Below are 23,355 nucleotides of genomic sequence, written 5' to 3' on the forward strand. Positions count from 1 at the left end.
GCTCTGTCCATAACTTATGATGTTATTATAATGATTAATGAAGTCTTGTGTTTGGATTATTTAAGAAAAATACTACACAAATACAAACAATATTTTTTATATTTATCTGAACAGACCAGGACTTTAAACATAACTGATCATTTTGTAAAATTTCATGAGGTAGCATTATGATGAAATCTACTGTCTCCCCACTCTGCAATTTTGAAATGCAAATCAAAGCAGAACATAAAATTATTTAGTGGTGAACAGTCTGGAACATCATAAAAAGCTTCAATGTAATTTTTCTCTCACTATAGTCCATCAACAGTCTTCATTCACCCATTGTATATATAACTATGTACTCTAATAACCTTGATCACTATTTGATATTTCCAAAATTATTTGCTCCAATTATAGAGTTAATTCATAGAGAGCACACAACAGAGTGCATGGTTTCTTTCCCTATAATAACAGCTGCAAACCTACAATAGATATAATAACAACAACAATATTTGATTTATATACCACCCTTCAGGACAACTTAACACACACACAGAGTGATTTACAATGTTATTATTATCCCCACAACAATCACTCTGTGAAGTGTGTGGAGCTGAGAGAGTTCTGGAAGAGCTGTGACTGACCCAAGGTCAGCCAGCTAGCTTCAAGTGGAGGAGTGGGGAAATCAAACTTGGTTCTCCAGATTAGAGTCCTGCCACTCTTAACCACCACATCAAACTGAATCTCTGTTATTCCAGGGGTATGAAGTTACATTCAGAGGCAGAGAGACACTGGGAATTTTCATGGCAGGCTGCTGCCCTGTAGGACTAGTTGTAGCCAGGAGCAAATGATGCCAAGCCTCAGCAACATTAGCAGTACTGCAGGGGACACTCAGCTAATCTCGGAGATGATAAAAGTATGCCTCTCCTCCTGTACACCAGTCAAATGTTCCTTAACCACTGCAGAGACTGCTTGGTTAAGCTTACTCCTGGATTCTTTTAACATTCGAATCTGCCTCACCTACATACTGGTTTTGAATTAGGATTACTGTTTTCCATGAATTAATTCTGCTAGTACAGGGAACAGCAATGAACAAAATGGGGAAATCATTACAGCTGATGCTTAGGTCTCAAGTGTCTGACATACTGACAGAAACCATTTGTTCACAAAAACACTACAAGTTTGGGAAGAAGCTGATCTGACAGTGTCTTAATATGGACTGCTTGGCTTAATCAGTTATACTTTGTTGTTTGGACTGAAGTGGAATTCAGTTAGCCTTATGAACAATCATAAGAGAAATCTGACCCAAATTCCAGCCTCTCATTCTATGCATCAAGATCTCAGCAAATGGCATTATTTCTTGTACATTTTTTCCGTCTTACTGCTGAGCGCAAGGCTTGAAGGATTAGATGTTGGTTATTCAAAATATTGTATTCGCTCAGTTGCACCAGTTGATCATACTCTTCATCACTAAATGTCAGTGAATATGTAGAATAGGGAGTTGAGTTACTAGAGACGTCAACTATGCCATCTTTCAGTTCTGAATCTGAGCGTTTTACACCTAGGAAAACATTATAAGATGTAAGAATGGGATTTGAAGAACTCAAGGTCATTTTTAAAGATTCTACAGCCCACCAAATACATACATACAAAATATTTGGGGAGGGGATCTTTTGTGAAAATATCTTGCTTAACTGAGGACATGCTTAATGCTGAAATTCTAAATGCTCTTAGGTCTAGTGACCATTGATAGTGGTACTGCTATGTTCAGTGACAGCCCATCCACCACGCAGCCCTAAGCAATTGCCTTAGGTGTACCAACCACTCCGATCACCCCCTGCACCTCCCTACAGTGTCTGAGGCACCCCCCAGCCTCAGTGGACGGCCATTGGGAGCCTGCTGTTTTCCTCCCTCCCTCTCTCCACATGGCCTGGTCCTCTTCCTCTTTCCCTGGCAGCTACACTTGAGGGTGAGGAGGGCAGGCAGTGGCTTCCTGGCCTTCCTTGGTGCAGGGAGAGTGGGCACTGCCTCGCCTCAATGCAGCTGTACATGGTGGCATGAGGAGTATGAGCACTGCTGTACCTCACCACCTTGCCTTGGTGTAGTCGGGGGGAGGAGAAGGGATGAGAGCAAGTGGGGGGAGAGGACAGCAAGCAGGTAGGCGACTGCTGCCTAGGGCCTCCAAAGTCCATGGGCCACCCCTGGCTATATTGCTTCTATGCATAAATGTTAGAAAATTAAGGTCCTTAAAATATTGTATTAGAGACATGTGGCTACTACTCCACTGTGGGTAGGGGAGAGGCTATCTTAGGTTCCCAGCATCAGAGTAAGGAAATGAGTTTTTCCTTTGAACCACTGCTACTCTGCAGAAAGTGGAGCTGCAGGAGTCCTGTTCTGCCCCTTGGCCTGTGGCATTCTACAAGGTTCAGTCTTCTCCTCCATGCTATTGAATATAAAGCCACTGAGAAAGATCATTAGGAGGTTTGGGCTGCAGTATCACCAATTTTCAGCTGATACCTAGCTCTACCTTTCCTGTCCACCTAATTTCAGGAATGCTTTTTATATTTTGAACCAGTGCTTGGAGTCAGTAATGGGCGAGATGAGGACAAACCAGCTGAAACTGAATCCCGACAAGACAGAGGTTCTCTGGGTTAGTAGAAAGGCAGACCAGGAACTTGAGATCTCTTCTGTCTTGGATGAGGTTATACGTCCCATGAAAAGTAAGGTTCAGCTTGGTGCTGCTTGATGCAGCAATCAGCTTAGAAAACCAGGTGGCTGCTGTGGTTCAGAGTGCTTTTGCCTACTTTTGGCTGGTGCACCAGCTGCACCTGTTCCTGGCTCAGATTTAGCCACAATGATTCATGCTTTAGTAGTAGTTGTGGCTATTCCAAAAAGATCAAATTTTATCATCTACCAATCACCTGACTGTGGAAGGGCTGTGCCAGCACCACACAAGGGCTTGTCAGATTCCACCTCCCCTTCACCATGCAAGTACTGAGCAAGCCATGCAAGGGATGGGTGGGTGATGCCTCTCCCTCACTGTACAAGGTGCAGGTGCAGCCCTTCTTCCACTGGGCTTGCCCAGACCAGGAGTGGGGGCATCAACCCACCAGGTGTCCTGGTAGGAATAATGGCCAGTCCAGCCTATGACAGCAGTGGCACTGACTCACTGTTCTTAAAATCCCAAAAGTACTCATAGGGTCAGCAAGATTGGGGACTCCTGGTTTAAAATGGAAGCTTCTCAAGCAGATACCTGTCTTTTTGTTAAGTCATTTTGTAAATTGCACCACTGCACCATCTACTGTGATGGTGCAATGACAATGTAGTAGTAGTAGTAGTAGTAGTAGTAGTAGTAGTAGTAGTAGTTGACCGCATACCAGGTGCTTTATAATGGCGAAAGGTATCATTCACTTGTGGAAAAAACAGTAATATGGGTGCTTCTGGATTGTCTGCATCTTCAAATAGATAGCATTCTTTAAGATTTTTTTTGTCATCTTCACTTAGAACAGCTTTGGGAAATGGGATTCCTTGCTCTGCATAATACTTGCATGATTGCTCCAGGGGCTAGATGAACAAATACAATGCAGATTAGAATATGAGGATGAGATTGCCAGATCCAATAGCAAAGGACTTCAGGTAGGACAGCATGACGTGAAAAGAAAATTGAACACTCACACTGATTAAAATTTAGGTTGCAAGTGAGAGAGTTGTAAGGGAATGCTAACTTAGAATGAAGCATTTTCAAACTAGTCTTTAAAACAAGAACAAATGGAAGTCTGCAAAACTTTGAAGAGAAGTTTATTTTAAATTAATTTTTCCTTCCTTCTCTGTACACTCTCCCACCAAGACAGCATGTGTTCATGTTTACACAGTGGCTCAGGTGGACATCACATGAAACCATGGCTTATTTAGTTTTTTAAATCAGAATTCTGCTCAAGGATAATCACTCATAGCCTAGTTCTGCCCCTTGGTGACAAATGCTGGTTTCATTGCCTTCTCTCTGTAGCTTGGGAGGTTATCACAGGAGGAAAAGGCAGGATCAGACCCGGATTAAGCTAGGCTGTCTGTACATCATGGAAAAACATAGTTAAGATTAACTGTGGTTAATAAATCATATCTTCAGATCCTAGCTTCAGATCCTGCTTTGATGTAACCAAAATAACCACAATTAGCGGAATGTATGGAGTCAGGCAATCATGCTAACCATAGTTAGTATAATAAAATCATGGTTTCATGTGACCTTTGAACTGTGTTTGGTTTTCCTCTATCAAAACTAACTATTCAGTGATGCAGAAGTCTTCTAGGACATTCCCTTTATCTTTGTGCAGTCCTTTGGTCTAAGCTCTTTGTAAGTTTTTCCCCACCAGAAGATTCTGTGACATCATGGCAATTCAGTCAATGTCAAAAGAAGATTCATAGCCAGAATATTTGTCTCCAATTCAGATTCTTTCTTCTCAGACCTGATTGTTCTCACACCATTTCCTCCATCCATTTAATCCTTGTCTATCAGTTTCCTCCTTAGACTCACAGTATTCTATTCCTTTTCTTTTCTTCCCTCAGGTTTAATACTTGCTATTGTTTCATATATGGGAATGGAAGGAAATGGATATAGAGACACATTCAAGGGGATAGAAGTATACATAATGGCTGCCATGTAAGTGTTAAATGACCATACAGAGGATGAACAGTGAAGAAAAAAGCAAATTTCTCACCAGTGTTTGTGATCCTGAACTGTAATTTAAATGTAGGATAATGTCCACCTTCCTTTCTGGTCTCAGCAGAGGTGCGGAACTACTATTGATGAAGAATCCTGTATCTTCTAGAGACAAGTAGTCTTCTGTTTGGGTCAGCTGGTTAGGTGAAGAAGAATCTAGTATAGTATCTAAAATGCAGACCAAAGTAAGTGGAACAAAGTATGTAAGAGTTGCTTGAAATAGCTGTGCTTTGGTTATGTGCATCTAACTTCATCCACTTGGTAAGTTTTTTGCTCTGCCACTTGAGAAAATCTATCTATCTATCTATCTATCTATCTATCTATCTATCTATCTATCTATCTATCTATCTATCTATCTATCTATCTATCTATCTAGACAAATATATATATATATATAAAGACAAGTGTCCTGGCTGACTCATTAACACCTAGGCAAAACCCCTGGACCTAGAAACATGAAATTTGGGGAGAATGTTCCTTTCAGGATGTAGAGGCTCACTAAGAAGGGATTTTAAGAAATTTGTCCCCTAAATGGGTAAAAAGGGGTAAAATGTGTTTTCCCATAGGGATACAGCTTCCCTGTGTGGCTGGCAGGCTGCAGCCTGCTCCCCTCCCCCATTCCCAACTGCCAGCTCGGCCACTCTTCCCTGATTGGGCTGGCCTTTCAAGGTCATTTGCATATGTGGCCTGATTGGGGCTCAGCTCAACTTTCTAAACAGTTGCTAAGGGAGTCATTGAATGTGTCCTGAGGTAAAATGCACCTCCCAGTCTTCCCCTAAAAGTTCACTAGGGTTGCCAATCTCCCTGCGGTGTAAGGTTGCCAGCCTCCAGGGGGGTAGCTGGAGGTCTCTCAGAATTACAACTGATCTCCAGGTGACCAAGATCAGTTCCCCTGGAGAAAATGGCTGCTTTGGAGAGTGGACTCTATGGTACCATTCTGAGTCCCCTCCCCAAACCTCACTCTATCCAGGCTCCAACCCCAAGATCTACAGTTATTTCCCAACCTGGACCTGGCAACCCTACTGTGTGGCCTGCCTGCTTGCACCCCCGTCTCTCTGACTGGTCAGCTGTGGAACTCTGTGTTCTGAGGTAAAAATCCAGTCAAGGAAACTGCAGACAGTTGAAGAAAGACAGTACAAGACTCCTGAATAGGGACTTTACATAAAAATTGGTATGGCAACTGAGTTTTTAAATGTTCATGGGGAAATGGTGCACAACCTTTCTAGGGGCCATTTCAATGCGAGTCTCTCACATGAACCTTCCAAAGTGCCCACCACATAGGGTTGCCAGCCTCCAGGTGGTAGTTTAAGATCTCCCAGAATTGCAACTGATCTCCAGGCAACCAAGACCAGTTCCCCTGCAGAAAATGGCTGCTCTGAAGTTTGAACTCTATGGCATCATACCCCACTGAGGCCCCTCCCCTTCCTCAAACCACACCCTTTCCAGGCTCCACCCACCAAATCTTCAGGAATTTCCCAATTTGGATCTGGCAACCCTACTACCACACCACCCATCCCTCAGTCTAACTCCACCTCACACCTCTCACAGCCATCATCTCTTACCACCCCCAAGAAGCCTCCTGGCAGATGTTGTACAAAATATACTGATACTAAAAGGAGGAAGAAACTTAGAGATGTGGCAAAGAGTAGTTCTGGAATTGCAGCAGTGTGCTTCAGCTGAGTCTGGGGAGAGCTGACCTGCCCTGTCTGGGGGGCTCCAGTTGTTACTGGGCTCTAAGGGGGCTCTTGGAGGGCGCCCCTGATGCTTGGGATTGCCTTTTGGAGGGGCTCCCCTTGGTATCAGCCAAAGGGAAACCCTTAAAAGAAGACCCTTTGCATGGACAGAGAGACAGGAGCCAGCAATGGCAAATAGCTGCCAGCCTCTGGGATTTCAGCATTTCTAACTAGAAGGACTTTCTGCTTATAACCTCTTCTGCTTTGAACCATGAGTGTAAATTAGCCATGAGTTGTTTGAAGGACAGACTTTATGGCTTAATTAGTAGATAACTTTATTACTCAGAGAGAGATAAAAGGGAGGGGGAAGATGTGGAGATCACTCCCCCCCCCAAGAGTGGAGCGGCTGTTAATTGAAGGCTAAGAGCTGAAACTTCTTCATTAAAGTGGAACTTATTGATTGGACTAACCGGCTTTTGGGGGAAATAGAATAGAACAGTGGATTGAAGACTCTTTCCCCCTGCTTTGCTATTTTTCTCTTTCCCTTTTTTTTTTATATGGAATATGAACGTTTTTGTTGCTAGAGGTTTATTGGTAGCAGTAGATTAAGTTTATTTGAGACATTTGTGCAATGATAGCAAATTTTAAAGATTATTTTTGGAAGGGAATACTGTGAAAAGAAAAGAAATCTTTCTGACGGCGTTCTGGGTTTTTCTACCACATTTTGATGTTGGATTACAACTTCTACTGGCAATTTTTGTTTTGTCTGTGACAGAATGGAGAATAGATAAAGAAGCTTTTTAACAGCTGGAAGTTTGCCCTGTAATAACCTTTGTATTCTTTTTATTTGTGAACATCTACTGCTATCTATTGGAGGTTGATATATAGACATTTAACACTGGTTTTCCTACACTGTATATATATATATATGAATTACTTAGAGGAAAAGAAGATAGGAGGGGGGAAGTGATTTATAAGATTATGATTTGAATGTGATAATTTGTCATTTTTAAATTTTTTATATAGTTTTTCTCATCTGGTGATTTACTTGTAAAGTTTGAGTGAATAGAATAACAGTATCTGGTGGTTTGTTTTGAATAATTATTGGTTTATGTAAATGGATAGAAATTGATAAAAATAAGAGAAGATGAGTAAATTAGACAAAAAGCCGATGCCCCCTTCATCTTCAAATGCATCCCCAGTACATAAATCAGAGGCAATGATTATGCCACAGGATATGATGGTAGAAATTCAGAATAATTTGCAATCTATGCTACAAAAAAACATGAGTCCAATGCAAAATATTTTAGGTCAAGTGGTGGACCAAATTAAGAACTTGAATACAGAAGTTGTGGAGCTGAAGGGTAAAATGAATGACTTTCAATCCCAGCTTGTTGAAAATAAACAGGCAACACAGGACATGATTGAACAAATTGAAGTAGTAGATTTGAAAGCAGAAGCTGCCACACAAAGATTAGATGCAACAGACACATAGCAAAGGGTTACTTGGAGCTCTGTTAGTATACTTGAGATGGAAAGATCAGTATATATATTAAGATTAAAAAATAAATTGGAAAAATGAGGAGAGGACTTGAAGAGGGTGATGGCAGAGCTTATGATGCAAGTGATGGAAGATGAATCTGAAGAAATTATGAAAGAAATTGACCTGATATATAGAGTCAATTCAGAATATGCAAAGAAGAATAATTTGACAAGGGAAGTCCATATTAAATTCACAAGACACTCAATGAGGGACCACATTTTAAAAATAACACACGAAAAGCCAATTAAGATGCAGGGAAGAGAGATTAGAATATTGAAAGACATCCTGTGGAAGATAAGACAAAGAAGGAGAGAGTATGCATCCTTATCTCAAAGCCTCAATTCTCTTTAGATGGTTAATTCCAGAAGGTGCCTTTTTTACCTTTGAAGGCCAGAGATACAAGATGGATCCAGTATTCAAAGCAGAAGACTTCATGGAAAGATATGGATAAAAACTGAATGAGATGGCCTACAAGAAAAAGAAATCCAAAATAGATTCTAAATTGGAAAAAGAACCAGAAACCTCTACTCAGGATTATTCCACAGCATTGGAAGAAGAACAGGAAAGTGAATTGATGAAAGCATCAACTAGTGGACTGAAAACACAGAGAATGCCGAGAAAGAATAAAGAAGGTAGTAAGAAGGGACATGTATAATGGAGGGAAAGACTATAAAAAAATTTCTAACCAATATCAATGGTTTAAATTCGACCGAGAAGAGGAGGAAAACTTTTAAACAATTAAAAACTTTAAATGCAGCTACTATTTGTCTATAAGAAACACACATAAGAAGGAAGGATCAGCAATACTTGATATGTAAAAAATTAGGTCAGATGTTTGCATCAATGGATTTGGTCAAGAAAAGGGGTATAGTAGCTTATATAAAAACAGAATTGAAACCAAACTTAGTTTATTCAGCTGATGGTGGCATACTTATTGGTAGAGATTTCTACAGGAAGAAAGAAAATTTTATTAGTAATGATTTATGTACCAAATGACCAACAAGAAAAAAATTATAATTCATTAAATGGCGTTTTGGCATCCTTTGATTACACAGATATTTGTTTGATTGGAGATTTTAATGCTGTTTTTGATCAAGACTTAGACAGAAAGTCCAGCAAAAAAGAGAAAAATTCAAGAGGCCTTCTAACAAGATCCTTTCTTAAACTGGCAGAAGAATTTAAACTCATTGATGTTTGGAGACTGAGGAATCCCACGGGAAGGGACTATACATTTTACTCTGATAGCCATAAGTCTTGGTCCAAAACATTCTAAATAGTATGCTGTTGCTATTGGGAGTCATTGAATGTGTCCTGAAGTAAAAGGCACCTCCCAGTCTTCCCTTCAAAGTTCACTAGGTTTGCCAACTCAACCACCCCCCCTAAAATTGTTACATACCCATAAGTATTATAACTGGTTTTAAAGTAGTTAAATCCTTTTGGCGGGCCTGTAAGACAGATGCTCCACCAGACGTATGGTTGAGGCCAGTCTTTGATCGTTTAGGAGCCTCCCTACTGGTCTCCCACCAGGGGGGCAAGATTATCATCTGCCTCCCTAAAACTGCAGTCACTGGATTATTATAAACTGCCACCTAGTGTATTGAAACAGATGTTGATATGGAAAATCCCATAGCAGTATCTAGCTCACAAACGGTGTTAGTCTGCATGGAACCACACTCCCCCTGCCCATGTGGAGATAAACCTGATAAATTCTGGGCTGTAAATAAGGGTTTCCAGGAGGTGTAAGTGCACCCTCAGGATGAGCAACAGGAGCATAAAATTCATCATAAAAATTCAACTTTCAACTTCATTTATATATTTTAAAAAATTCCCAAATGTAAAGATTATGAACTACTACTGACTCTGGGCAGGTGGAGCTGGGTAGAGCTGAGGTGAATAATGGAGAGTGAGTTGAAAAGCTGAGCTCAATTTCAATTTCACTTTTAGCAAGTCCTAGAAGACAAGATGTAGCTAAGATCAGATGGCCTACTGCTAAATCAGGTGGATCCATTATTTGTTGGGTGTCCATCTGTTCCTCCCATTACTTCATTGCCAGTATGATGTAGTCTCACACTGGCATGGGGACACCCAATTTAAATACTGAACCATGATGGGTGATCTTGAGCCAGCCACTAGCTCTCAGCCCAATGTTCTTCATAGGGCTGTTGGTGTAATAAAGTAAACGGAATGCCATGTATACCTGCTTGAAATCCTTGGAGGCAAAGGGTGTAGTCAAAAGCACAATTTTGCCATCTTATATACTAATAGTCAAGTGGCCCTGATCTGTGGATCCTTAAATCTGGAAAGTGGAACCATGAACAGACAAGACAGATCTTCCTATACACATGGAAAATGCCCCAAATTTGCAGAAAAACCTGAAATCTAAAAAACCCTAAAAACATGGTGTGTGTGTGTATGTGTGTGAAAAAAGCCCCAAATGATAAAAGGAGTACCTGTAGCTTTAGCTGGATGCCCTCAGTAGCTGTTGCTAGGCAACCATAACAGTTGGTATTCCAGGTTTGGTTTTTGTCAATAAAAGGCAGGGAGGGGGGCAGGGCTCTTTCCTGGGCTGTTTTGGCCTTTGAGAGAGGACTCGTTGGGGCCAGGCCTGGAAACAACTACCAGACAACTAAATGTTAGGGAATTTGAGGACGCTGCCTGTATACCAGTTAAAATCCACTGATCTAGATTACTTAATGCTTGTGAATGAACCCTTTTTGCACCCTTTCTGTTTAACATTCTTCCTACAATGTAAAGGCCTCGAAAAGCACAGCAAGCACTCCATGTTAATTTTCATTACACACCAAAGGTTATAATTGTTTATGTGCATAACTTTTAGTCTCGGCCTTGGGCATGTTCTTTCCTTTATTATGTTATGAAACTGTTGGTGCCATGCAGAATGTTTTTATTACAGTGACCTTTCTAAATGCTAGTAATCATGTCAATCCATCATATTAAGTCATGTAACTTGATTTAATTATTTGAAGAGCTGTTTGTTCATAGAACTGTATGAGATCTTCTGTACTATAGACAATATTGTCTTATATTGCTGGGAACGTATAAATGCTGATGCTGACAACTTGTTGTTATGCACCCTGCAGTAATAGTGTGTACATCAGACTTATTTGAGAACTTTTCATAATAACCCTTTTTTGCTTATAAGATCACCAAGTTTGAAGCCTTGATTTATTATTCAGACAAGAAGAGAAGGGGGACCTCGTAATTGGCAACAGAGGTAATACAAGATTCCCCCGACACTTACTACATGACTTGCATGACTCATCCAGGCCTGGCTGGATGTAGGGAAAGGTGAGTGTATGGAGGCTGGCAGGAGGAGGGGAAAAGGAAATCAAGTAGGGAATGTGATACAGGGAAAAGTAAAGTACCCCCCCCCCCGAATGTGCTTGAAGGTTCCTCCCACGTAGGGTTGCCAGGTCTACGCAGGGAAATTCCTGGAGATTTGGGGGGTGGAGCCTGCAGAGGGTGGGGTTTGGGGAGGGAAGGGGCCTCAGTGAGGTATAATGCCATAGAGTTCACCCTTCAGAGCAGCCATTTTCTCCAGGGGAACTGGTCTCTGTTGCAACAGGAGCAACAGGACCAGTTGTAATTCCAGGAGATCTCCAGCTGCCATCTGGAGGCTGGCAACCCTAGGCCCCCATGCAACTGGGCCCACTCAATCGGCATCACACAACTGGGTCATAAGGAAGAAATTACCATGGAGGGAGGGAGGAGGAAAAGCAAAGGGGACAGAAAAAGAAGGGTGGGAAGGAGAGAAGGAGGACAAAGGGGAGAGGCTATGGGGGGCAGAGAAGGGAAATAGGACATGATAGAAGGGAAAATAAGATGCCCCCCACAAATCTTTGCAAGTCTGCCACCTGTACAATTCTAATTCTCTTTTACTTTAATATATAAAGAAAATAAAAAGTAAAATGCTCCTTTCAGAAGCCTAACTTTACAAGAGATCTGTCTCCTTTAATTGGGGAGGTGCACTACAAACACAGACATGTTTTGCTGCTCCCCACCATTTCTCTAAAGATTTATGATTTTTGTAAAGGATAGATGGATAGATGGATCTCAAACTGGGAAAAATTGTTCTTTTTACTGAACAGTGGGCTGGTGGAATTTGCTGTTGTTATCCTTGTTCTTGTCCTAGCTAAAGCTGATGGGTTGATGTTATAAAACTTAAACTTTCTGGTCTTTGTCAGTGGGACAAAAAACAGCTTTTGCACCCAGCTTTTGCACCCAGTAATTCAAATACGCCTCTGGGAACACCTCTGTATTTTTTACCATGCCCAGAAGATGGCAAAACACCTCCAGGATCCCTAACCAAATTGGCCTGGGGAGAATTGCTTCCTGACCCCAAGGTGGCAACTGGCCTTACCCTGGGCATGTGAGAAGGGGCCACGAGAACTAAGCACTGATTTAACCCTTCCTGCCCTCCCTCTCATGATCTACCTAGATTCACAGAATCTGCATTGCTGTCAAATGGCTATCTAGCCTCTGCTTATAAACCTCCAAAGAAGGAGAGCTCACCACCTTCCGAGGAAGCCTGTTCCACTGAGGGACTGCTCTAACTGTCAGAAAGTTCTTCCTAATCTTCAGCCAAAAAGTGTTTTGATTAATTTAGCCCCTTGGTTCTGGTCTGACCTTCTGGGGCAACTGAAAACAATTCTGCGCCATCCTCTATATGACAGCCCTTCAAGTACTTGAAGATGGTTATCATAGGTTATCTCAGCCTATCTCATAAAAATTACAAAAGCAGAACATACATAGAATCATACTATTAGCAGATGTGTTCATTCATCGATTTGAACTAGACATAAAAGCTATCTATTTTAATGCTGGATCAGCCTACAAGATTGTCATGACCATACCAGTGACATAGATCCAGAGGAGTTAGCCGTGTTAGTCTGTAGTAGCAAAATCAAAAAGAGTCCAGTAGCACCTTTAAGACTAACCAATTTTATTATAGCATAAGCTTTCGAGAATCAAGTTCTCTTCATCAGATGCCTGATCAAAAAAAAAAGTTTTGATCAGGCATCTGATGAAGAGAACTTGATTCTCGAAAGCTTATGCTATAATAAAATTGGTTAGTCTTAAAGGTGCTACTGGACTCTTTTTGATTATACCAGTGACATCTGTATCATGTACAAGAAGCTTCAGTAAACTGAAAGACTTTCAGTCATATTTGCATTCAACAACATCTCAGGCCTAACAGTCATCACAGGCTTTTACTAGGAACTGAAAGAAACCTCCTAGAATCCCCAAACATCAGTTAGGTAATCTATGTATTTGCAATCATGAAAGCTCAGAGAAGCTGGGAAAGGCATTCTAGCTTACAATTTAATATGGAAATGGCTAGACTACATTTTTGCCAAAATACCAATATTTCTATCTTTAAAATTTACTTTGTAAAAACTTGACTCTTGCCTGTTATTTTTTGTTTGAAAAAATAATAAAAGATCTACAGTGAGGTGGGGGTGTAGAGTGAAGGGGGAGATAATTTTAGTGCTCTGCATCCAGCAGGAAAAAAATGTTATTTATGGCCCTGGTTGACTGGCTATTCTGTTGGAAAGGATCAGTGAGGAGTCTTGGAAGGTGTTATGCAACCTGATTCTACACTACCTATCCCTACAAAACATTCACTTAAAAAACAACTGAAAATACCTTTCCATCTCTGAAAATTGCTTTGCTCGAGATAGCTGTTATCCAGTTGTAGACCTCTGAGAAAATTGTGGTACTGGGCAACTGATAGGCGATCAGTGAGCACGTCTCTGAAAGCACTGGAGAGGGGTCCAGCAGGAGTGTACAAATATATCTTTTGCTCATGTGTCCTTGTAGTTAGATGAGGCTCTTCCTCTACAAATGCAAAAGTAGCAACAATGAAACACTTGGTTAAGTCTAGTCTATTTTTTTTTTGTCAGCAGTCAAAGACTGTAATACATCTTTTAAAAAATGGACAACTATTTTCACAAAAACCATAATGTTCTCAAGTAGTCATATATCAGTTTAGAATATGAATAATGAGAAAACAGCCAAGAATGAGAACAACTAACCAATGTCAACTATTTGATCTTGAGTCCACTTGTGCCAGAAATCCTCTGAACTATGAGACTTATTCCATATATACAGGAGATTCAGGGAAAATACACTACTCCACATGCCTATAAAGTAAAAGAGAATTAAATAGTTAATAGGGATGTGCGTTTCGGGTTTCTGAAACCCGAAAGAAACCCGAAACAAACTGTTTCGGGTTTCTTTCGGGTTATCCGAAATGTTTCAGGAAACCCGAAACGTTTCGGGTTATCCGAAAGAAAACAACCCGAAACGTTTCGGGTTGTTTCGGGTTTCTTTCGGGTTTCAAGAATCGCCATTTTGTTTTTGCTAGGCGCTTGCCTTTGCAAGCGTCTAGCAAAATCCTGCTGGAAGCTAAGGCTTCCTGCAGGCTCTAAGAAGAGGGGAGGGGGGGAGAAGGAGTGAATCACTCACTCCTTCTGTCACCCCCCACCCCTCTTGCAAAGGAGGGAAGGGAATCCTGTGCTTTGCCTTGCAAATGCAAGGTGCATTGCTAGCATTGCACTTTGCATTTGCAAAGCAGTGGAAGCAGAGATTCCCGCCAAAATTAACAGGTAGGGGAGGGGGAGCAGGAGGAGGGTGACTGTTGGAGTGTGGGTGGGGAAAGGCAGGGGAGGGGGGACTTTAGGAGTCACCAGTCCTACTGCTGCATTCTTATGCCAGCCAATAGATTTAAATCTTTGGCTGAGGCTGCAGCAGGGGATTTAAATTTGGAGCAAGACTGGTCTGGAACACTTCTTTTGCTGCTGCTGACCAAGAGAGGAGAAGAGAGACTGCACCTGGAGGACATCTGCCTGGAGGATCAACTGTGCTGGACATCCTGAGAGGACACCTGGTAGGCCTTTTTAAAATTTTTGTAAGTTTTTTGATGCTGGGCAATGTGCTGCTGTGGCCTGCCTCTGCAAAAAGGTGTTTCAGTTCAGTCTTGGCATGGCCTGGGGGAACAGGTTGAGCAGACAATGTTTGGGGGTGGGGGGGTTCAGCATTGGTTGTTGTGCTTGCCTTCTTTAATGTTTACTTTCTCATGCTTGAGTGTGGGGTGGGCTTGATCTACTGTTTCACAGGAATTTAAAATGAGTGTGCCAGCTTTGGGCCTACAGAAGCCAGAAGCTCTGCAGGGTGGCTTTGGTGCCTTTCTTCTGGCTGGCTCTCACAATTATGCTTCACAAACTGGATTGGTGAGGGTTTGCTTTGCTGTGTCTGGCCCCTCTTGAACAAGTGTGCCAGCCACTGGCCCACACACAGGCCTGCTGCTCTGGCTTTGGTCACCCTCTCTGCTAGCTGGCCTGGCACTCACAGTTATGCTCCACAAATTGGATTGGATGTGGGGTTGCTTTGCTGTGTCTGGCACCCTTCTCCCAAAGGTTTCCCACCAGGCTCTTGAACAAGTGTGCCAGCCTCTGGCCCACGCACAGGCCTGCTGCTCTGGCTTTGGTGCCTCTCTCTGCTAGCTGGCCTGGCACTCACAGTTATGCTCCACAAATTGGATTGGTGTGGGGTTGCTTAGCTGTGTCTGGTCCCCTTCTTACAAGGCTTCCCACCAGGCTCTCAAACAAGTGTGCCAGCCTCTGACCTACACACAGGCCTGCTGCTCTGGCTTTGGTGCCTCTCTCTGCTAGCTGGCATGGCACTCACAGTTATGTTCCACAAATTGGATTGGATGTGGGGTTGCTTAGCTGTGTCTGGTCCCCTTCTTACAAGGCTTCCCACCAGGCTCTCAAACAAGTGTGCCAGCCTCTGGCCCACACACAGGCCTGCTGCTCTGGCTTTGGTGCCTCTCTCTGCTAGCTGGCCTGGCACTCACAGTTATGCTCCACAAATTGGATTGGATGTGGGGTTGCTTAGCTGTGTCTGGTCCCCTTCTTACAAGGCTTCCCACCAGGCTCTCAAACAAGTGTGCCAGCCTCTGGCCCACACACAGGCCTGCTGCTCTGGCTTTGGTGCCTCTCTCTGCTAGCTGGCCTTGGCATTCACAGTTATGCTTCACAAACAGGTTGCTGACCGTTCGTGGACCTCTTCTGGACTGGACTGCACTTGGAGGACATCTGCCTGGAGACCTCTGCGTGTGGAGGATCAACTTTGCTACTGGGCATCTGGAGAGGAGGACTGGTAGGGTTGTTAAAAAAATTGTTTTTTGAACTTATTGCTGCTGCTGTGGCAATCTGCTAGCATATGCTTTAGTTTGGTCTTTATAGCTTGGGCTAGGGGGGACATTTTATAGTTGGGCAAGAGGACATTGTTTGGGGGTTGGGGGGTTCAATATTGATTGCCGTGCTTGCTTGCTTTGATGTTTCCTTTGTTATGCTTGAGTGTGGGGTGGGCTTGATCTACTGTTTCCCAGGCCTAAAAAATGAGTGTGCCAGCTTCGGGCCTGCACACAGGCCCACTCTGCAGGGTGGATGTGTTGTGTTTTACCACTGGTTGGCCCTAGCCTTTGGGGGGGGTGCCTTGACTTGACTTGTAGATCGGGGGTGTTGGGGGGTTGCATGTGCGGCATGTGTTATTGACTCTGTTAACATTCCAACTTTCTTGACAGCATCGCGGAAGAGAGGAGGACCAGCTGCAAGACCACCTGAACATCACTGGACTGCAGGAGTGGTGGTGGTGAGCGAGTCCGGGTTCATATTTGGGTGGGTTTAGGGGTGGGTTCTTGCTAGCTTGGGAGGGGGGAGGCTCATCTTCAGACCACCACATCCACACCCCACACCGACACACCACAGATACATTGTTCCTGCTAAATAGTGTCTTAGGTAGGTAGGCCAGTTGCTAGGTATTCAGTGGCTAATTGCCCTCAACATAATCATTAGGGAAACCAAGCCTAGTTTTTTTAAAAAAACTAAATAGGGACTCAGCAGGAAAAGCATTAGTGAGTGAGCGTTAGGTTTGAATTCTATATATATATATAAATTTGGAATAGCTGTCAATAGGCTTCCCATTAGTGCCCCCAGAACTAGGGTTCCACTGTCCATCTCTGGCACCCGTGGTGGTGCCAGGCTGGCCCGGGCATACTAGTATGTGAGTGTCTAAGGCTGTCTGTCACCTACTGGGGTTTAGGGCCAGCTCAATTCCGGAGGAATTCAGCTGTTTGGCAGGTTCAGGTTCCCCGACATAAATAGGGTCGCTTAAAAGGGCACTTGATTGTTCATCTCCAAGTCACAGAGCCACTAGAAGCACAGATTTAGAGCAGATAAGTTAGGTCTCGAAAACAAAGTTGACCTTTGTTTTCCCAAGGTTTTCTGATTAGTTAGTGCATGAGGCAGGGGCTGGCACTGGGCAGGGGCCTGCTGCTGAGGCTCCTCCTCCTCCAGTGGTTGCGAGCCAGCTGCTGGAGGAGGGCCAGCATGTGGTGTCTCCTGGGATGGACGTGGGGCATGTGACTTTTCCATCCCTCACGATCACCCCAGGCACCCAGAGGATGTTGGAGGAACTGCCCGTGAGACCCCCCTGGGGTGGTCCACCCCAGTTTCCTCTGAGGCCAGCAGCAGGCCTCTCACGGCTGTGCAGGAGGGGAGGATGCAGGAGGAAGAGGCAGAGACTGTGGTGGAAGAGCCCACATCTCTGCCCCTTCAGCCTTGTCCATCCCCACCTGCCCGGCTGAGAGTGGGACACGGTGTGTCCGGCCAGAGAACCTCACAGGAGGTGCCTCAGGGTGGGCCCGAAAGCGCTTCTTCTTTGAAGTGTGGACCGTCCTGCACTCCGAAATCTGGAAGCACTTCCAGACAACGGAGGATCCCCGAGCAGCCCAGTGCCTGCATTGTAGGCAGCGCGTCAGCCGTGGCAGAGATGTGCTGCATCTCTTCTCGTCCGGGATGAGGTACCATATGAAGAGCCTCCACCAGGCAGTGCTTCTTCGGGAGGAGAGTCCAAGTGGTGCCGCACGGCCGCCAGCTAGCCAGAAGGTGGCAGGCTCCTCTGGTGCTCTCCCCCCAAGGGTACCTGCAGGGAAGGGACGCCAAGCCTCTCTCCCGGAGATGCTTGGTATGCAGGGCCCTAGTGTGCCCAGAGAGGGGATCCGGAGGGCGAGCCGGCGCCTCACGCGCCACATCGTCAACATGGTAGCGGTGGATGGGAGACCGTTTTCCATAGTAGAAGACTTCGGCTTCTCAGGGCTGCTCCACGATTGCTTTCCCTGGTACGCCGTCCCTGCTCGCACAACGTTGAGCAGATCGGTGGTGCCCTCGGTTTACAGGGCTGCCAGGGATCATGTGAAGGCACAGCTGTCCCGGGTTGCCGGGAGAACTGTGCACTTCACATCCGACATCTGGACCTGCCCAAGTGTGCAGCAAGCGTACCTGTCGCTTACTGCTCACTGGTGGGAACCTGAGGCGGTTCTGGGTGGGGGCCGGGGGGGAGGTGCCTAGTACAGCTAGCCAGGGAAGGATGGGAGACTGCCAGGCCGGCTACTGCAAGGCCTTGCTTCACGCCGAGGTGCTTGCTGTGTCCCACACGGCGGAGAACATCGCTGCCAACTTAAGGAGACAGTTGGAAGAGTGGGTAGGCCGGGGACCCGCCACCGTGGGATGCATGGTGACGGACGGTGGCAAGAACATGAGGGCAGCGGCGCATCTAGTGAGCCGAGAGTGCATCTACTGTGCGGCTCACAAGCTTCACCTAGTGGTGAGAGATGCGATGGGGTTGGGCTCCTCGAAGGAACCCTTTGATTCCCGGACTTGTGAACTACAGTTACTGATCCAGAAATGTCGGAGGCTCATGGGTCACTTCTCGCGCAGCGTGAAGGCCACGCACGAACTGCGCCAGACACAGGTCAGGACAGGTGTGCCAGAGCACGCTCTGATCACTGACGTTAGCACTCGCTGGAACTCCACCTGCGCCATGCTTGAGCGCTTGGTGGAGCAGCAGGCCGCACTCCACGCGTGGCTCTCCGAGAACTGTGGTGCGAGTCAGGTGGGTGAGTTCAGCCAGGAGGATTGGCTCACCGTCACCCAGACAGTGGAGGTCCTGAAGCCCTTCAAGGACTTCACTGTGGCGGTCTCGTCAGACACGGCGACCCTCGGTCTGGTCATTCCCCTGGTGCACACGCTCCAGAGGAATCTGGCCACCCTTGCAGACTGGGTCGTGCGCCGTGCTGACCTTGTTCCAGTGGTGCGCGCACGAGTGAGAAGGCTGCAGCAGGGCATAGCTGCCAGGCTAACTCCTCTCACTAAGGACAAGTCATACATGTTGGCGACCATGTGTGACCCGCGCATAAAGGGCACTTTCGCCGAGCGGGACGGGAACTTCACCCAAGCCAGAGACGGGCTCTGCTCTTGGGTGAGGCGCAGGCACACCGAGAGGGGACGCCTGTCGACAGGGGGGACGCAAGAGGGGCCCTGCCGTGCGGGTCCCTCTGACGCCCCCTCTGCGCAGGCCGCCCCCCGCAGCCACCACCGGAGTACCGATGGAGATGGAGCTGCTCCAGTGGGCCCTCGTCCCCTCTGGGGTCGTGAGGACCGTGAGAGAGGATCCGGCGGAGGCAATGGTCAGGGACTACCTCGCGGAGCCCTGCGAGTCGCTCTCCACCGATCCGCTCAGCTACTGGGCCAAGAAGGAGTCGGTCTGGCCGGACCTCTCCCTCGAGGCGCAGCGGCTGCTCTCATGCCCTCCGACGAGCGTGGAGAGCGAGCGCGTCTTTTCACATGCGGGCGACATTGTCGGCCCACATCGCACTCGCCTTCTCCCATGGAGAGTCGAGCAGTTGACCTTCCTGAAGGTCAACTCTCGCCTCTTCGATTTCTCAGGACTGGACTTCCAGAGTGACTGAGGTGAGCCCAACTTGTGGCCTGCATCCTCTGCGAGTCCAATCCTTTGGAATCGCGCTCTCCCCTGCATAAAACCCTGTATATGCAGTTAAAACCGGCCAGTAGAGGGAGGGTGGTTAGGAACCAGTGGCAAAGGGAATCCACCCAGCAATTTGAAAGCCCCCCCCCAAGGGAATTCAAAACCTCTCCCAGCACTGAGACAGACCCTGTGGGACCAAATTTATTCAGAAAAATAATGCCCCAGAAACATGGATTGCCACTGGAGGGAGAAATAGGTTAGATAGGGATTGCTTAGGTGGGGATTAGGGAATTGTAAAATATCAGATCCTGCTGTGAATGTTTAAAATATTTTTCACCATTGAAATCTTTGTAAAAAAAAAAAAACCAAAAAAAGTTGTGATTTTTTTTCAAAGTTGATGAAATGTTCGTTTAAAAAAAAAAAACCAAAAAAAAAGTTGTGATTATGTTTTTTCAAAGTTGATGTAATGTTCGTTTAAAAAAAACAAACCAAAAAAAAGAGTTGTGATTATGTTTTTTCAAAGTTGATGTAATGTTCATGTTAAAAAAAAAAAACCAAAAAAAAGTTGTGATTATGTTTTTCAAAATTGATGTAATGTTCATGTTAAAAAAACAAACAAACAAAAAATTGTTGTAATGTTAATGTTTGGTTTGCTGGGGCGGGGGATGCGGGAAGAGTTGTGGATGGGCACCAGCCAATGATGATCTCTCGCAGATGTTTCCAGGTAAATGCTGAGGCTGGTGTGGGGGTGGGGGGAAACCTCTGCAACACTGCTCCAGAAATACCAGTGTCCAGTGCCTTGGCAGTGCCCAGTCCAGCTTTTTGTGCCTGAACTGAAAGGCGCCAGAGAATGCACGGCCGCCTTTCTTCGGGTCAACTGTTTGCCAATTTGTATTATGAAAATGTACCTCTGATGTGATGTGAAACACGCTCCTGATGAAGTGGGCACGAAATCTGATGTTTGTAGCCGGCCCCAGATTTGAGCGTGAGGAAGGGCTTGTTCCTTACCTGCACATCTATTTTCATCTGAAGGAAGAGGATGATACACTGAAGATATGCTATCTGAGAAATTGGAGAAATATACTTTCTGAGAAATTGGAGAAATATATTTAAAAGAACTGTCGCGTCTTCATGATTTTCGGTTGTACCTGACATAGTCTGTCGTTGTAGTACCTATTGTGATTGTAGAGTTTAATGTATTGTATTGTATATTAAGTGTTGGTTTGTAGTTGGATGAGAATGAATTGTAAAGTATTTATTGAATGGTTATAGTAGCACTTGCACTTGCACTTTAAAGAATTTCTCACTTGATTAAATAATTGGTGTGAACCGTAAGTTTTGTTAGTTACCCGTGGGGTTTTCCCTCCCAGTGCATTTTGAACTGAAAGCATAGCCGCAGGAAATGACATAGGTTCTGCTGGACCCTGTTGCAGTGGTTTCTCCCCATCAAGTTGGGTTATGGAGGGAGAGTGGTTTTGAGCTGGTAGTTATGATAATCTTGTCTAGTGTGGGCTTCTTTTTCCATGCTCTGTTGTGTCCTCCTACTATGTAACCTGAATATGTTCTAAAATTTAGAGTTTGTCCTTTTCAAAAAAGAAATATATTTTTTAAAGATTCTCTGATGTGTAGTTAATTGTGTAGTGCTTTTGAGTGGGGGACAATTAGTGTGATATGTTGTGATTTGTTGACCTATTGTAACTTGAAAGTGATAAAATAAAGTTTTTTTAAGCTTGAATCATTGTGTGTGTGTTCCCTTCTTTGATGTGAGGTTGGTTCCCATCATTGGGAACAATGGGGCAGGCTGGCCAGCCTTCTCTGTAGGTGGTGGTGGGGGGTCAGGGGGTGGTTGTCTGTGTGCCAGGTCAGGTGCTCTTTCCCAGGGATGAGTTGGCACTCAGGACAGGAGTGTTCCCATTGTGGCACCCCTGGGCTATGCGGATTTGCCCTGGGAACGAGAGTTAGGAACTTCCCAAAGGGGGAGGGCTGTCCAGCCTGTTCCTGGGGTTATGGTGGGTGCTGGGGGTGCTGGGGCTGCTGGGGGTGGATTTGGGTCTGTGAGGGGCTAATGTTGGGATTTGGGCCTGTGTGTGGCAGCTGGGGGGGAATTGGGTTTGTATGGGGCAGTAGGGGGTGGACTTTGGGGGCTGAGAGCACCTACTTGGGGAGGCCATGAAATGCCCCCCCAAGTGGGAGCAGGCTGAGCCTTGGTGGGGGGTGGGAGGAAGGGTGGGAGAAGGGCCCCAGAGGGTTGGGGGGCATTTTGCATGCAAAATGCCACCCCTGGCAAACGAAGCCTGCCTCTTCATTTTTTCCCCATAGGAAATAATGAAGAAGAAGATGAGCAGCAGCAGGCTAACAATATGCTCACCCTTCACTTTCTTATGAGAGGATAGGGGGACCTGGTTTGGGGGGCCATAACATGGCCCCCCAAAGTCCAATCGGTCTGAAAATTGGAGGGTAGTTAGAGAGGAGTTAGAGGAAGGTCCCCACCAATTTTGGGTTGATTCGGTGGAAAAATGCCTCCCCCAGGCGTCCTAGAAGACGGAAGCATTTTCCCATTGAAGAAACCCGAAAGAAACCTGAAACAACCCGAAACAAACCCGAAACGCAAAACCCGAAATGGCTAGCCGTTTCGGGTTTTGCCTGTATACGAAAGAGATTCTTGTTTTGGGTAAACCCGAAACAAGAAACACGAAACAGTGTGCCTTTGCACACCCCTAATAGTTAACAATACAACCAAGACAGTTAAATTATTTTCTTTTATACATTGGTTGGGAATCAAAGAACTACACCCCTAGTCTCATGTGCCCAAGGAGGGTTTAGGCTCATGTATCTCAGATAGTTTCCCTCCATCTTGGGTATCTCAGATAGTTTCCCTCCAACTCGTGTATCTCAGATAGTTTCCCTCCATCTTTTATCCCTTTTAAAACTAAGGACAGTTGCAAAAGCAGTTTTTGATGCAACATGAGGGTCTGCTGTAAAAAGTAAAATCACACTAGAAATGTTCAAGTGTTTGGGCTTACCTAAAATTTCGACTGGAAGGAAAGGCAGCATGATATAGATCAGTCTTGTCAGATCTTGGAAGCTAAGCAGGGTTGGAAAGTGGATGGGGGACTGCAAAGGAAACCTCTGCAGAGGAAGGCAATGGCAAACCACCTCTGCTTTGCACTTGCTTTGAATGCCTCTTGCTGGGGTTACCATAAGTCAGTTCCAACTTGAAGGCACATGTGTGTGTTAAGTGCCATCAAGCATATGGTCCCTGGCTGTCTGCTCTGGGGGGCAGAGGGGAATGGAGAATGAAAAACCTCTAAAACATCCTATCCTTAACAGCCTTGCTCAGGTCTTGCATACTGGAGGCTCTGGCTTCCTTTACTGAGTCAAGCCATCTCATTTTGATGGCACACGTGTACATATGAAATTAAGGCTGCCAACTGCCTGGAGCAAAAGAGGCTTTAATAGAGGCTTACTGGGAGGTTATTTGCCAGGCAATGCTGTCATGTCATGAAAAGTTTCAACTGATCATTTCCACACATTTAGCCACTATTAAAAGGATAGGACATTTTCCTACCTAAAATAGCTCTTTGGATTCCAGCTAG

At 45.1% G+C, this 23,355-nt stretch overlaps 1 protein-coding gene across 1 annotated transcript in view; it reads right to left on the reverse strand.

Annotated features, from left to right (window-relative positions):
- Window positions 1-247: 247 nt before the first annotated feature.
- Window positions 248-23,355, reverse strand: part of LOC129323399 (cytosolic phospholipase A2 epsilon-like) — an 85,359-nt gene continuing 62,251 nt past the window's right edge. Inside the window, exons 14-18 of the mRNA XM_054969932.1 lie at window positions 13,963-14,070; window positions 13,574-13,765; window positions 4,692-4,861; window positions 3,357-3,543; window positions 248-1,540 (exon numbers count right to left, since the gene is read on the reverse strand). Coding sequence (XP_054825907.1) covers window positions 1,320-1,540; window positions 3,357-3,543; window positions 4,692-4,861; window positions 13,574-13,765; window positions 13,963-14,070 — 878 coding nt within the window. The 3' untranslated portion in view covers window positions 248-1,319. The remainder of the gene's footprint in view (window positions 1,541-3,356; window positions 3,544-4,691; window positions 4,862-13,573; window positions 13,766-13,962; window positions 14,071-23,355) is intronic.

The sequence above is a fragment of the Eublepharis macularius genome, chromosome 2 (assembly GCF_028583425.1).
Source record: "Eublepharis macularius isolate TG4126 chromosome 2, MPM_Emac_v1.0, whole genome shotgun sequence".
In the NCBI taxonomy this organism is placed as follows: domain Eukaryota; kingdom Metazoa; phylum Chordata; class Lepidosauria; order Squamata; family Eublepharidae; genus Eublepharis; species Eublepharis macularius.